The 11,800-nt window shown below is 45.3% G+C and overlaps 1 protein-coding gene across 1 annotated transcript; it reads left to right on the top strand.

Moving 5' to 3' along the window:
* The first annotated feature begins 4,425 nt into the window (after positions 1-4,425).
* Positions 4,426-6,337, top strand: LOC119273218. The gene is made up of 2 exons (XM_037554461.1): positions 4,426-4,796; positions 5,205-6,337. The coding sequence occupies exons 1-2, from the start codon at positions 4,426-4,428 to the stop codon at positions 6,196-6,198; spliced, it is 1,365 nt and encodes a 454-aa protein (XP_037410358.1). The 3' UTR covers positions 6,199-6,337.
* The last annotated feature ends 5,463 nt before the right edge of the window (positions 6,338-11,800 follow it).

The following is an 11,800-nucleotide window of genomic DNA, read 5'->3' as shown; positions in this document are numbered from 1 at the left end:
GTCCAACGATGGTGCGGTGTCGAGGAGGCGGGGGCGAGGTAGCGGGCGGCGTCAACGGGATCCCGATCCAGATCGGATCGGGAGGGAGTGGACCGAGCGGGGGGGAGAGTGGGGGATATGGGCTAGGGTTCGGTGGGAGTGGGGGGGTTAAGCAGGGGTAGGGTGGGCCGGTCGGGTAGCCTGGTTCGGCGGCCAGTTGGGCCGTTCGGCCCAGTTGGCCAGGGGGGTTTCCTCCTTCTTCTTTTTTTTTAATTTCTGCTTTACCTTTTATCCATTTCTCTTTTATTTTAGTTGCACTATATTTTTGGTTTAGTAAAATATGAAAACAGCTCCAAAAATAGTGTGTCAAATTAATCCACTGTTCTAAGAAGTTTTACCTCAGAATAAAAATAGTTTAGTATTTGGTAAAAATATATTAGGAGTACAACTAATTGTTTTGATGTTGTTTTAATCACTTAAGGGTATTTAAATATTTTATAATGACTGTTGTTACTCCACCAATAATATCCATGATTTATTTGTCACATTAATAACATTTTAGTTTTGACTTTTGAAAACTTTAATCGTTTGACTTGATTTTAAATTTGAATTCGAACCGTTTTTGAACCATCGCGAGATTAATAACAGTAACCGAGGTGACGTGGCATCATTAGCGTGGAATTACTGTAGCATGATTACCCGGGCGTCACATAATCATTTCATTTTGATCACAAAACAGCACCTGGAGTTACCAACCCAATTCCTTTTCACTAAGTTATCTTGGTTAGAATGACTTCTTTATGGACGAACCACATAAAGATTTTAATTCGAAGCGGAACTTTAATCTTCCAAATGTGCAAAGACCTCGACAATGGCCCGGGGTCAATTAGGTCCGGATACATGGATTTCACTGAGAATATTCCATTTGTGGTTAACTTCGAGCGAATTGTATCCGCCTGGTCAAATAGGTGAACATCCATCAACCTATAGACCAGGTGCAACCAAGCATTCCGACGTTCCCCTACTAGGGATCTCCTAAATTGGATATTAAGCGGTATTGAGTATAATACTGTGGCGACATAATCCTCCTTACGTTGCACAATATTATATAAGGAGGGATATTGCAAAGCCAAAGGCGTCTCCCCTAGCCATGTATCCTCCCAGAATCTAGTAGTGGTACCATTACCAACTAGGAACTACACCCGTTGGAAGAAAGTAACTTTCGTCCTCATTAACCCCTTCTAAAAGGGTGAGTCTGTTAGCCTAGCGGTGACATGGGCCAAAGTCTTAGAGTGTACGTATTTATTCCGTAAGATTTGCACCCACATACCCCTCGGTCTCAATAGATATTCTGTATAGCCACTTGCTAAGCATACATCTATTCTTTACCTCTAAATTTTCGATCCCTAACCCGCCCTGGTCTTTCGGTCTACAAATGATATCCCATATAGCCAATATGTACTTCTTCTTGGCCTCATCACTTTGCCAAAAGAATCGGGATCTATAGAAGTCAAGTCTTTTCCGTACACCTACCGGTGCCTCAAAGAAAGATAGAAGGAACATCGACAGACTCATAAAAACCGGATTTATCAAAACCAATCGACCTCCATAAGACATTAGCTTGCCCTTCCAGCAGCTCATTTTCTTTTCAAATCGGTCTTCTATACATTTCCATTCATTGTTCGTTAAACATCTATGATGAATTGCGAACCCTAGATAACTAAAAGGTAAGGATCCCATTTCACAACCGAACAAATTTCTATAGTTATCTTGTTCCTCTTTGGATCTCCCAAAGCAGAACAATTCACTTTTATTGAAGTTGAGTTTGAGCCCAGATAATTGCTCAAAAAGACAAAATACAAGCTTCATATTCCTAGCGTTTGCAAGATCATGTTCCATTAATATAATAGTATCATCCGTGTATTGTAGGAAAGAGACACCCCCCTGTACAAGGTGGGGGACAAGTCCTCCTACTTGGCCACTCTCTTTGGCCCGACCAATTAGTACTGCCAACATATCCGCTACAATGTCAAACAGCATAGGAGACATGGAGTCTCCCTAATCCCTTACGTGTCTGGAAATAATGTTATATATTATCATTGACTTCTATTCCGACACTACCTTTTTGTATGTATGAATCCACCTGAGATCTCCAAGATTCATTGAACCCCTTCATATGTAAGGCTTGCTGAAAAAAGGGCCATTTGACCTTATCATACGCTTTTTCAAAATCCACTTTAAAGATAACACCATCTAGTTTCTTCGTATGGACTTCACGCACCGTTTCATGTAGGACCACAACCCCTTCAAGGATGTGTCGTCCTGGCATGAAAGCAGTTTGTGTTGGTTGCACAACCAAATGGGCTATTCGTGTCAACATGTTCGTGCCAACCTTTGTAAAAATCTTAAAGCTTACATTGAGAAGACAGATCGGTCTGAATTGCTCAATAAGAATAGCCTCAACCTTCTTTGACAACAACGTTTTTGTTCCAAATTTGAGGTGAAACAGATTTAAATGACCATCGAACAAATCATGGAACATAGGCATAAGATCTACCTTTATGATATGGCAGCATTTTTTATAAAATTCCGCCGGGAACCCATCCGGCCCAGGGGCTTTATTATGCTTCATTTGCATTATTGCATCAAACACCTCTTTCTTAGTGAACGGAGCAGACAACACCTCATTCTCTTCTAAGTTAAGTTAAGGTATGTTCCCAATCGCACTCTCATCTAGAGCTATGAAACTTTCCTAGGGTGCTCCAAAAAGCTTCTAATAATAATCAGAGATGTACAATTTTAGTTTTTCATGTCCTACAATTGTACCCTCATCTTGTTCGAGTTGAATTATCTTTCTCTTTCTATGTTTCCCATTAGCTATCATGTGGAAAAACTATGTATTATCATATTCTTGGACGATCTTAGAAACCTTTGCTCTAAGCGCCCATTTCATCTCCTCCTCTCTCATAAGGGCTTGTAACTTCTTCTCGTTCTCATTCTTAATATCTCGCTCAGACATATTAAGAAGGGTGGATTCCGCTTTGATATCAAGTTCATTAATAATTTGTGCCAGTCTCTCCTTTTCAACTTTATAAATACCACTTTGGTTTTTGGCCCATCCCCTCAAGAATTGGCACAAATGTCTACACCTTGCCGGTTGTAGCTCACCTCACGAATGGCTCCAGCAAAGCCACCATCGCTGGGATGCAACTTTCACCGACGCCGGTTCCAGCACACAGGGGGCACCCAAGTCGCGTCACCGACTGCCTCCCGGCAGATTGCACCTCACCGCCCCCAGTAAGCAGCTAGCCCTGGTAGCCGATGGTCGCGGCATTGTCTCAAAACCAGAGTAGTGGTGGCCATGGCCGCTGTTTCAGATCTGAAAGACGGGTAGAGGAATTCGCCTTGGAGATGGGTGGAAAGGGCTTTGAGTAGGTCTGCTCGTTGGGCGGAGGCTGCCAATGGGCAGTGGTCAGGCCGGGATTGGAACAGAATTTCAGAGAACGGCGGAGGCGCGAATGCGAGGAGCGGAGCAACGAGTGTTGAGACAGAGCACTGCTACATAGACGACACCTTGGCAACCGATGTATGCACGACACATGTTGACAGCCGTCCATCACTTTGGTTGCATGGGTTGGTACCATCGATCGCAGCTTCGTTCAGAGATCGGCCGCCGATGTATCATGTGCATAGTGATTTCGGTTGAGAAAAGGATAAGGAGATTGGGAAAGTGAAGATAGACACGAGCGTGGGAAACGGACCGGACACTCGTCCAACGCTTGTGTTATTTGTGCGACGTTTGATTTGTCGCAATCCAATGGCGCATGTTGGACCGGCGCGGCCATTAGGCCGGCCCGCCAGTGGGAAACGTTTCTCATTCTTTTTTGCCGGGCCGGACAAGTCTGTAATCGAAAGTACTAGTGTTATGACTTCCTATCACCAAAGTTGCATATGTATTAACAATTGAATTTCCACTGAAAAATGGTGTGATTGCGAAGATAAAATATAAATAGTGTGCAGCCAATGCAGCATCCGGGGCCAAGTGGAGAAGAGATAACGGCTGCCGCTCTTGGACTCATCCGAGGCCAGGTGGAGAAGATGAGGCCACGCCAGGCCAGGCTGCTTTAGTCACGGCTGACGGCAGGTTGGAGGACGATCGAAGCAAGACAAGGGCTGACGGCTGTTCGCCTCGCCACCGAGCACGCGCCGCACTCTGACGTCCGGCGACACCCGAGCTTTGGATTCGTGTGACAAAAGTGCAAGACAAAGGCTGCTGACGTCTGGACACTCCAGTACAACACTTCTCACGCACGCACGCACGCGGTGGCGCTCCTCACCCAACACGCGCCGCCCGGCCGCAGAGAAGAAGAAAGTACCAGTTCACTCATTGTCAAGCCAAGCCTCGATCCCCAGTTCCCCAGCCAACACTCGCCGCCCGGCTGCGCGATGGGAGATCCAGACGAACACGAACGTCAAGCCGTAGCCGCCGGGGAGCTTATCTCTGCCTGCAACCCTCCTCCCACCGAGGGTAACGCCGTCGTCGGCGTGGCAAACCTGCCGCCTCCTGGATTCCTCGCGGCCCTCCCACACGCCGGCCTGAACACCAGGGCCGTCGGCCTGGTCGATCCCGCCAGGCAGGAGCCCAGGGGCCGCGCGCTCGGCCGGGGAGACAAGCGCCGCTCCGTCCAGGGTCTCGTCAACGAGATCGACCACAATTTGCCGGCCGGAGAAGCCCCGGAGGAGGGCGAGGGCAGCGCGGTGGAAGCCCCGCAGGAGACGCCCACGCAGAGGAAGCGCACGCATCGATCTGCCATCAGGTCTGTGCTAAACTGGTACGGTAATTATAGTTTGGTTTGTTCTACTGTGGAGAATCTCGAGGCGCTACATCTGGTGTTAGCTCGTGGAATCGTTGCATATCTGACGCACCGTTGATCCTGGCTAGTGTTTTAGTCTAACTGTTGTGTAAAACTAGAAAGAAATACTTAATACATATACTACTACATTTTTAGATTTGATTTCTTTATGTAAGTCTAGTTAGTAGTATAAAATGTACTTATACCAAACACAAGAGATTAACTTATGAATTAGTTACGGTGATATTAAAATCGAATTGATCATCCTTTATGAGATTGGTTCGGTACTAGAATTAGTTTTAAACTAATAATTTCATGCTTTGGTGCCAATGTTATATGTACTTGAGATTGATATATATACTGTTGTGTTAGGAGGAGGAAGCACAGTGGGTCCTCGACCATGGCCAACCTGTACGACGATGGCCAGAACAAGGATGAAAGCACCGGGTTGGGGCTCTCCGCGAAGCGGAAGAGGAAGAGGAGCAAGTACCTCTTGCTGCCATACACCAACGATCTTGACGGGCTGGATCTCGACGAGAAGGAGGAGGATGTCGGTGTCCGGGAGGTCTTGCTGTTGGTGCGTGGCTTCGCCAAGGACATATTTCATCGGAGGTATTTTCCTCGGGCTGCAAAGAGGTATCTCGGAAGGCTTAGGAGCACAACGTTCTTGCCGGAGAATACTTTTGCAAATGGTGTTGTTGTTCCTGAATGTCCAGCAGAGGATTCTTTTGCAAAAGCTACTGCAGATGCTACAATTGTGGTATCTGATTCATCATGTGATTCTGAAAAGAAACAAGGCGAAGGTGCATTCACGGGGAGCGGAGGGAAGAATGATCAAGATGGAAGTGGAGGTTCTTCTATCAAAGGGAAAGAGGTGGAGAAAGCCCCTCCACCAAAAAACCATCTTGACCATGGCTTACTTATTACTCCCACTATTCCTATCAGGCAAGTGAGGCCAGAAGGTGTGATAAGCCATGTGAAACCAGGAGTTGAGGTAGATACTGTCACAAGTGTGCAGAGGCCAACGGAAGAAAACGTTCCTCCTACAACTGGTTTGCTTCCTATGCATGAAGGCATATCTTCTCAGCCCACACATGGAAATGAAAACATTGTCCAAGAACAAGAACCTAATGCTTCTCTGCAGGTGATGGTTCTGAAGGTACCGAACGTTCATCCACCCCCACCTGCCCCGACAACTCAGCTGAGCATCCCTGAAATGATGAGCGGGGTCAAGCACATGATCTCGCACCTGCAAGATGGAGTCAAGCCCGTCCAGGAGAACCTTCTAGGCGATTTGCAGAGGCTTCTGGCAAACCTGGACAGGGCACAACCCGGGCCTTCTAGCTCCGCGACTGCTACTTCATAGCCCCTGTCCACCGTCTGGCTTCGTGGCTCTGGCCTCTCCATAGTTCTTGTTGGTGTATGGGATCTTATTGTTTTCTTTTCGTGGAGCTTCTTTTTTCCATTTGATGATGAACAAAATGTAATTGCAAAGTCAATGTGAATGGTAGACATTATTATCATGTCGTTGCTTGCTTGCTTGTCACTTAAGACCTTTTTCTATACATCAACCCTCATTATACAACCATGATGCACCACGCCCCGGCTACCTCCACAATGCAGCACGCCCTGCCGCCTCCTTATTGTACCGAGCCGACCACCTCCATGTCGCACCACCTACAACCTTCTTCCTCACCACATGCCAGTGATGGATCCGACTCACCACTACGATCTGATGACACTTGACGACAGAGGGCCACCCCGTCGCAGGCTGCCTTCCACCTCCCCACCTGACGATGGATCCATGCATCAAGCATCGTCGTGAGCACGTATAAATCGTCCGCTTGGAACTTGGGCGACATGGTTAGGAGACACGACAGCAGGCGTCAAGGAGAGTGTGTAGTTGACAAAGGACGAGCGCGCTGAAGAGTTTGTTGCATCTAGGGCATTCTCTCTTGCGCTGCTTCCCTCTATTTGTTGTGGTGCTGATCTCTAGGCCTACTATTGGTGACAATGATGCAACGAACGTCTCCCACGCCCTCCTCCCATGGCCTCCCTGAAACGACCACAAGCCGGTGATCTGGTCGTGCGACAACTACGATACCTCCATGTTGTCAACGCCAATGGGATGGCCCAACGTCCTCACATCCCCCTTCCATGCCCTACCTATGATGCCAGTTGTTTTCTGTTAGTTCCAAAAGCTGCTACCATGGCAGACTCTTTGCAAAATCTGCGCAAAGACGACACGGACTCCTCCAACATAACGGGCTATAGCATGTCATTAAATTATGAATTGCATGTGATGTTAATCCCTTTTATGCACCTTATTTGATGTGTCGTTTGACCTCCGGCCATGGTGTCGATGGTTTAGGCAATGTGGATGGTGGTCTGCGCAGGCGAATGCGAGGGTACAACCTACTAGAAGGCTAGGAGCGGCCAGTTTGAGGCAATATGGTGGTCCCTGCCACCGCTACAGTTACCTGCGGGAGTAGGGCCAAAGTGAGGGGCGAGGGAGGGGATGGAAGGTCCTGTTACGCCGCAACCTGTTGTGGGATCTAAGGATCGCACGTTCAATATAATTTTTCTGTGGCAGACCATTTTTTTCTTTTCAATTCCAGTTAAGAGTTTATAATGAGCAAACTACCGGTTTAATTGTATACAAAATTGTTTGTGCATAATTATTATTAGAGATCGATCCACACATTAAAACTTCATGTGCAAACATTATTTGTGGATAGGGGGACAAGATGGACCTAACTGAATAAGTTGCTAGACAAGAAAGTGTCTTGGAGGGAAAGCATGGAAATTTATTAAATGCAGGGACACAAAGGTACAACGATAAATGACAACCTTGTGTGATACGCGTCGAGAGCCCCTCAAGATGACAAAAGCCTAGTCATTAATATCACGGTGAAAGAAACAGAGGAAATCCATCGATGGTCCGTATTTGTAGAAAGGCCATGCGGCCCTTTACGTATGAAGTGTTTAACAATTAATTCTCCATTCCATTTATTCAAAAGCTTTAACACAATGTATGTTCGACATGAAAGCTTTACAATGGAGCTACTCGGTGCTATCTGTATACGCTATCAAATTCGCAGGCCGGCAGCTTGAAAATGTGGCCAATGTGACCTAGAAGTCTAAGGCCCCTCCTCGATGCAAGTTCTTTGCGTGGTTGGCCTGATGCAACAGGTGTAGGACATCATATCAGTTGGCTAGGCGGGGATTGCCCCCACCAAGCCGCTTGCCCTCTGTGTGATCAAGAGGAGGAAACAATGGAGCGTATCTTGGTTAACTGTGTGCTTGCGAGGATGGTATGGGCAGAGGTTCTATCATCTTGGGGGAGAGGTGAGTGGAAGCCGACCACTGATGACCATGTTCTCTCCTGGCTCATCGTGGAGTGGCCAGGGATTCATCTTGAAGGACTTGCATGCACTTATCTTGTTGATGTGTTGGACGATCTATAAACATAGGAATGACATTGCCTTTGACAATGTGTCTCCGTCGGTTCCCATAGTTCTCGCTAGGATTCCTAAGGAAGGGAAGATTTGGCACCTTGAGAGGTTGTTTAGTGGAGATCTCAATGTTTTATTTCCAAGGTTGTACAGGCGTATTAATAGCGAGTAGTCCGACAAGTCTAGGGTTGGTGGTGTAGCGTCTGCAATGAGGTACCCCATTCGTAAAACATTGTGTGGATGGGCTCTTGCCTCTCCTCTCTTGATTGTTGGTACACATGCTTATGCATATCCTAGAAAAATGTTTCCACTTAGAGGTAAGGAAGTTGAGGAGAGTGTGTATTTTCATGGGTAGTTCTTGTATTGTTAGATATCCTATAGCCTAGTTTGTTGAATTCCACACAGATAACTAGGTAGATGATTTTCAAGAATTTTCACCAATATTTCAGCGATATTTTTTAAACTATACTTCTTACGTCTCAAAATAACTCTAATAGGAGTATTATATTTGACTAGAGCAAGGAATGATGCATACTTAAGTGGGGACCTTGGGTTCATCCAAGTACAGGTGGGGTCATGGAGAAGATAATGGCTGCAAACCTCGAATTCATCTGAAACCAGGTGGAGAAGATGACGGCACCTCCTTTAGTTTAGCACTATCATCGGGTGGAACATGAGTGGTGTATGTGTTTTTAGTGGGATGTACAAATGGTGGAATAGTTGCATAATATTCAAGAGTTTAATAACTAATACAAAAGTTTTTTTTACATTTTTCAAAAAAGATGAATGCAAATGGATGTTTACTACGATTGGATTTGTTTAGAGATAAGTGTTTGTTTGGTTTGGAAGAGTTTATTTTCTTCTCACAGCAAATATGCATGTGCATGGCAGAAGAGAAAATTGATCTATCCACCAGAATACCCATCAGCATAGCACTGTAGGGGATGGGAGGCGCATGCCCAGGTATATAAGAAATGCATATCCTACTTCAGTATCAATTACTAAAGTGGATGTATGTGTGACCATACATGGATAGGTCAGTTTCGCTTTAACCCTGAGAACCAACCTCTGGTTATATGGTTAGGAGGGCAGTGATACCCAGATACCACCAGGAATTAAACCACATGCTTGACACATTGGTTAGGAGGACAAAATATTCTTTCAGTGGGAGGCGACGATCGCGTCGATAGTGAGACGCTTTGGTGACTTCATAAATCTCAAGACCTGATGGCTCAGTCTCTCTAGGGATGGGTGTATGTACATATTTGTGAGCGCTAATGTGTTTCTTAAAAGAAGGTTCCCTTTAACCTTTGTATGCAGTTTAATGTGCCTTGTGTTGCATGGAAGAAAACAAAACACCACACATTTTTAGTGACTCTATCATGTTGCCACTTTTCATGTTCCCTACCGCTGTCGATGATAGTAGGGTTTTTTCTGCATGCAATTCAAAAAATTGATGAAACCACATTCATGTCCTTTGACGGCGCCTCCTCGAGCATCACACTATCACCATAAGAAAGAGTAGTGGTGCATTGAAGTGTTACTGTATATATACATTTTTTAAAATATTCAAAAGTAAACAGGTTTCACTATGTTGTTTTTTGGATGAAAGAGGAGTGGTGCATTGAAGTGGGATTATTTATATACATTTTTTTGTTAATATTCGAAAGAAAACAGGTTTTTACTTTGTTGTTTTTTTAAGAAAATGTTGGTTGTTTGGTTTGCAAGATTATATTATGTTCCTTTTCTTTTGCACTATTTGAACATTGTCCAAATGCAGGCATTTCACGTGGATAGAGATCGCTAAAAAACATGCACGCTTTGGAGAGGCTGAACCGCACGCATGCTTCCCATTCCCCATACAATAGAAAAAAAAACACTTTTCTCTGCCCTGATCAAAGGTTAAATTTCAGGTGGAGCGGCCGCCACATACACCCATCACGTGTACACCTTTTCCTAGTGAGTCAATTCGCTCGCGTTCGTTCCCCTTCCTCTGGCGTTCAAAGCTTATCTCATTATATTCCCATTCCTCTAGCGTTCGTTATTATTCCATCGCGCCCCATCTATCTCTATTCTCATTGTCCCCCGTATACATCTGCTTTCTTCACCGATGTGGCACAGCAGCTGAGTGTTGCATCAAGGGTCATCACTCGATGCTACTGTGCGAGGGGGGGTTGCCGAGGAGCATAGCTCTATCACTAGTACATGACCTCCTCATTAGCAGCATTCCGTGGAGCCAATTAGCAGCGTCTAGGCGGCACGCTGCCATTGCCACGCTGCTGGTAACAAGTTGCAAGCAGTGTCTCGAGGGAATGCTACTAGTAGATGGTCTCTAGCGGCGTGGCAAACACTACTAGTACGCACCATGCTGGCAGCATTCACGGGCGCAAACTCTTGTAGTCCTATATAAACAATGGCAGTGTTTGCCTGTCTCGAACACCGCCGGTGTACTTTGTTCAGAGCAGTTTTTACAGAAGTCAAGTGCCGCAAACATGCTCAATAGTTAGTAACTACCGCAAACGCTGCTAATGTTTTGCTAGTGGAAAAAGTAATTTGCCACAGTAGCAAATTGCTGTCGTACCACCGTTTGCGCATTCAATACATACACATATAAAGTATGTGTTGAATTAAAAATTGTATGTTTATCATGTTTTATATGAATCCAAATTTGCAAATTGTGACATACACGCGTTTACATGACACAATGATATCGATATTTCAATTATACATGTCGTATTTGTAAAGCACCTTCCATGGTCAATCTTTGACGGCGACGGCACGATTCAGGGCGACTGGTGTGGATTGTTGAATTTAAAGTTGACAACTCTGTGATGTGTCGTAATAAAGAGAACAAATGTCATTATAGATCCTATCAAACGATATACTGACACATATATAAAACTGAAACATCTGGCACATCGATACCAAACATAGGAACATGGCATTTATGAGAAGAAGTGCTCGTTTTTCTGTCGTGCCAGAATTATTATGTTTCCATGCATGCATCCCTAACATAAGGAGGGGTGCCAAGCACATGATCACAAGCCTGGAAAATGGAGTGAAGCCCATCTAGGAGAACCTTCTAGGCGACTTGCAGAGGCTTCTGGTGAACCTTAACAATGTCCGGGCCCGGTCTTTCTTGCTCTGTAAGCGCTACTCCCTAGCCCCTGCCCACTGTTTGGCTTCTTGGTTGTTGCTTCTGCAGAGTTCTTGTTGGTATATGGATTCTGCTTGTCATCTTTTGATGGAGCTGTGTTTTTCAAGTTGATGATGAACGAAATGTAATTGCAAAATTCCATTGTTATTTGGTGGTTGCATCATTCTGTCATTGCTTAATTTTCACTTAATATGTTTTCATGTACATCAAACTCTTAATCTACAAAGAATTTCTCATTCTCCAACACCAAAACCCGAACTACAGAGAACAAGGAAAAACTACACACCCCTTGTTGTAACCTTATTATCCCCCATCCCAGTGCCTCGACCCCATGATCCTCACCCTACGCACCTCAT

Source organism: Triticum dicoccoides, chromosome 3A (genome assembly GCF_002162155.2).
Source record: "Triticum dicoccoides isolate Atlit2015 ecotype Zavitan chromosome 3A, WEW_v2.0, whole genome shotgun sequence".
In the NCBI taxonomy this organism is placed as follows: domain Eukaryota; kingdom Viridiplantae; phylum Streptophyta; class Magnoliopsida; order Poales; family Poaceae; genus Triticum; species Triticum dicoccoides.
The sequence above is the reverse complement of the archived record's forward strand: the minus strand, read 5'-3'. Positions and strand labels throughout refer to the sequence as shown.

Bases quoted from the DNA above. Each gene is read 5' to 3' on its own strand.
- LOC119273218 (XM_037554461.1), top strand. From the start codon at position 4,426: ATGGGAGATCCAGACGAACACGAACGTCAAGCCGTAGCCGCCGGGGAG. The intron at 4,797-5,204 runs GTCTGTGCTAAA...CTGTTGTGTTAG, and splicing joins ACGCATCGATCTGCCATCAG to GAGGAGGAAGCACAGTGGGT.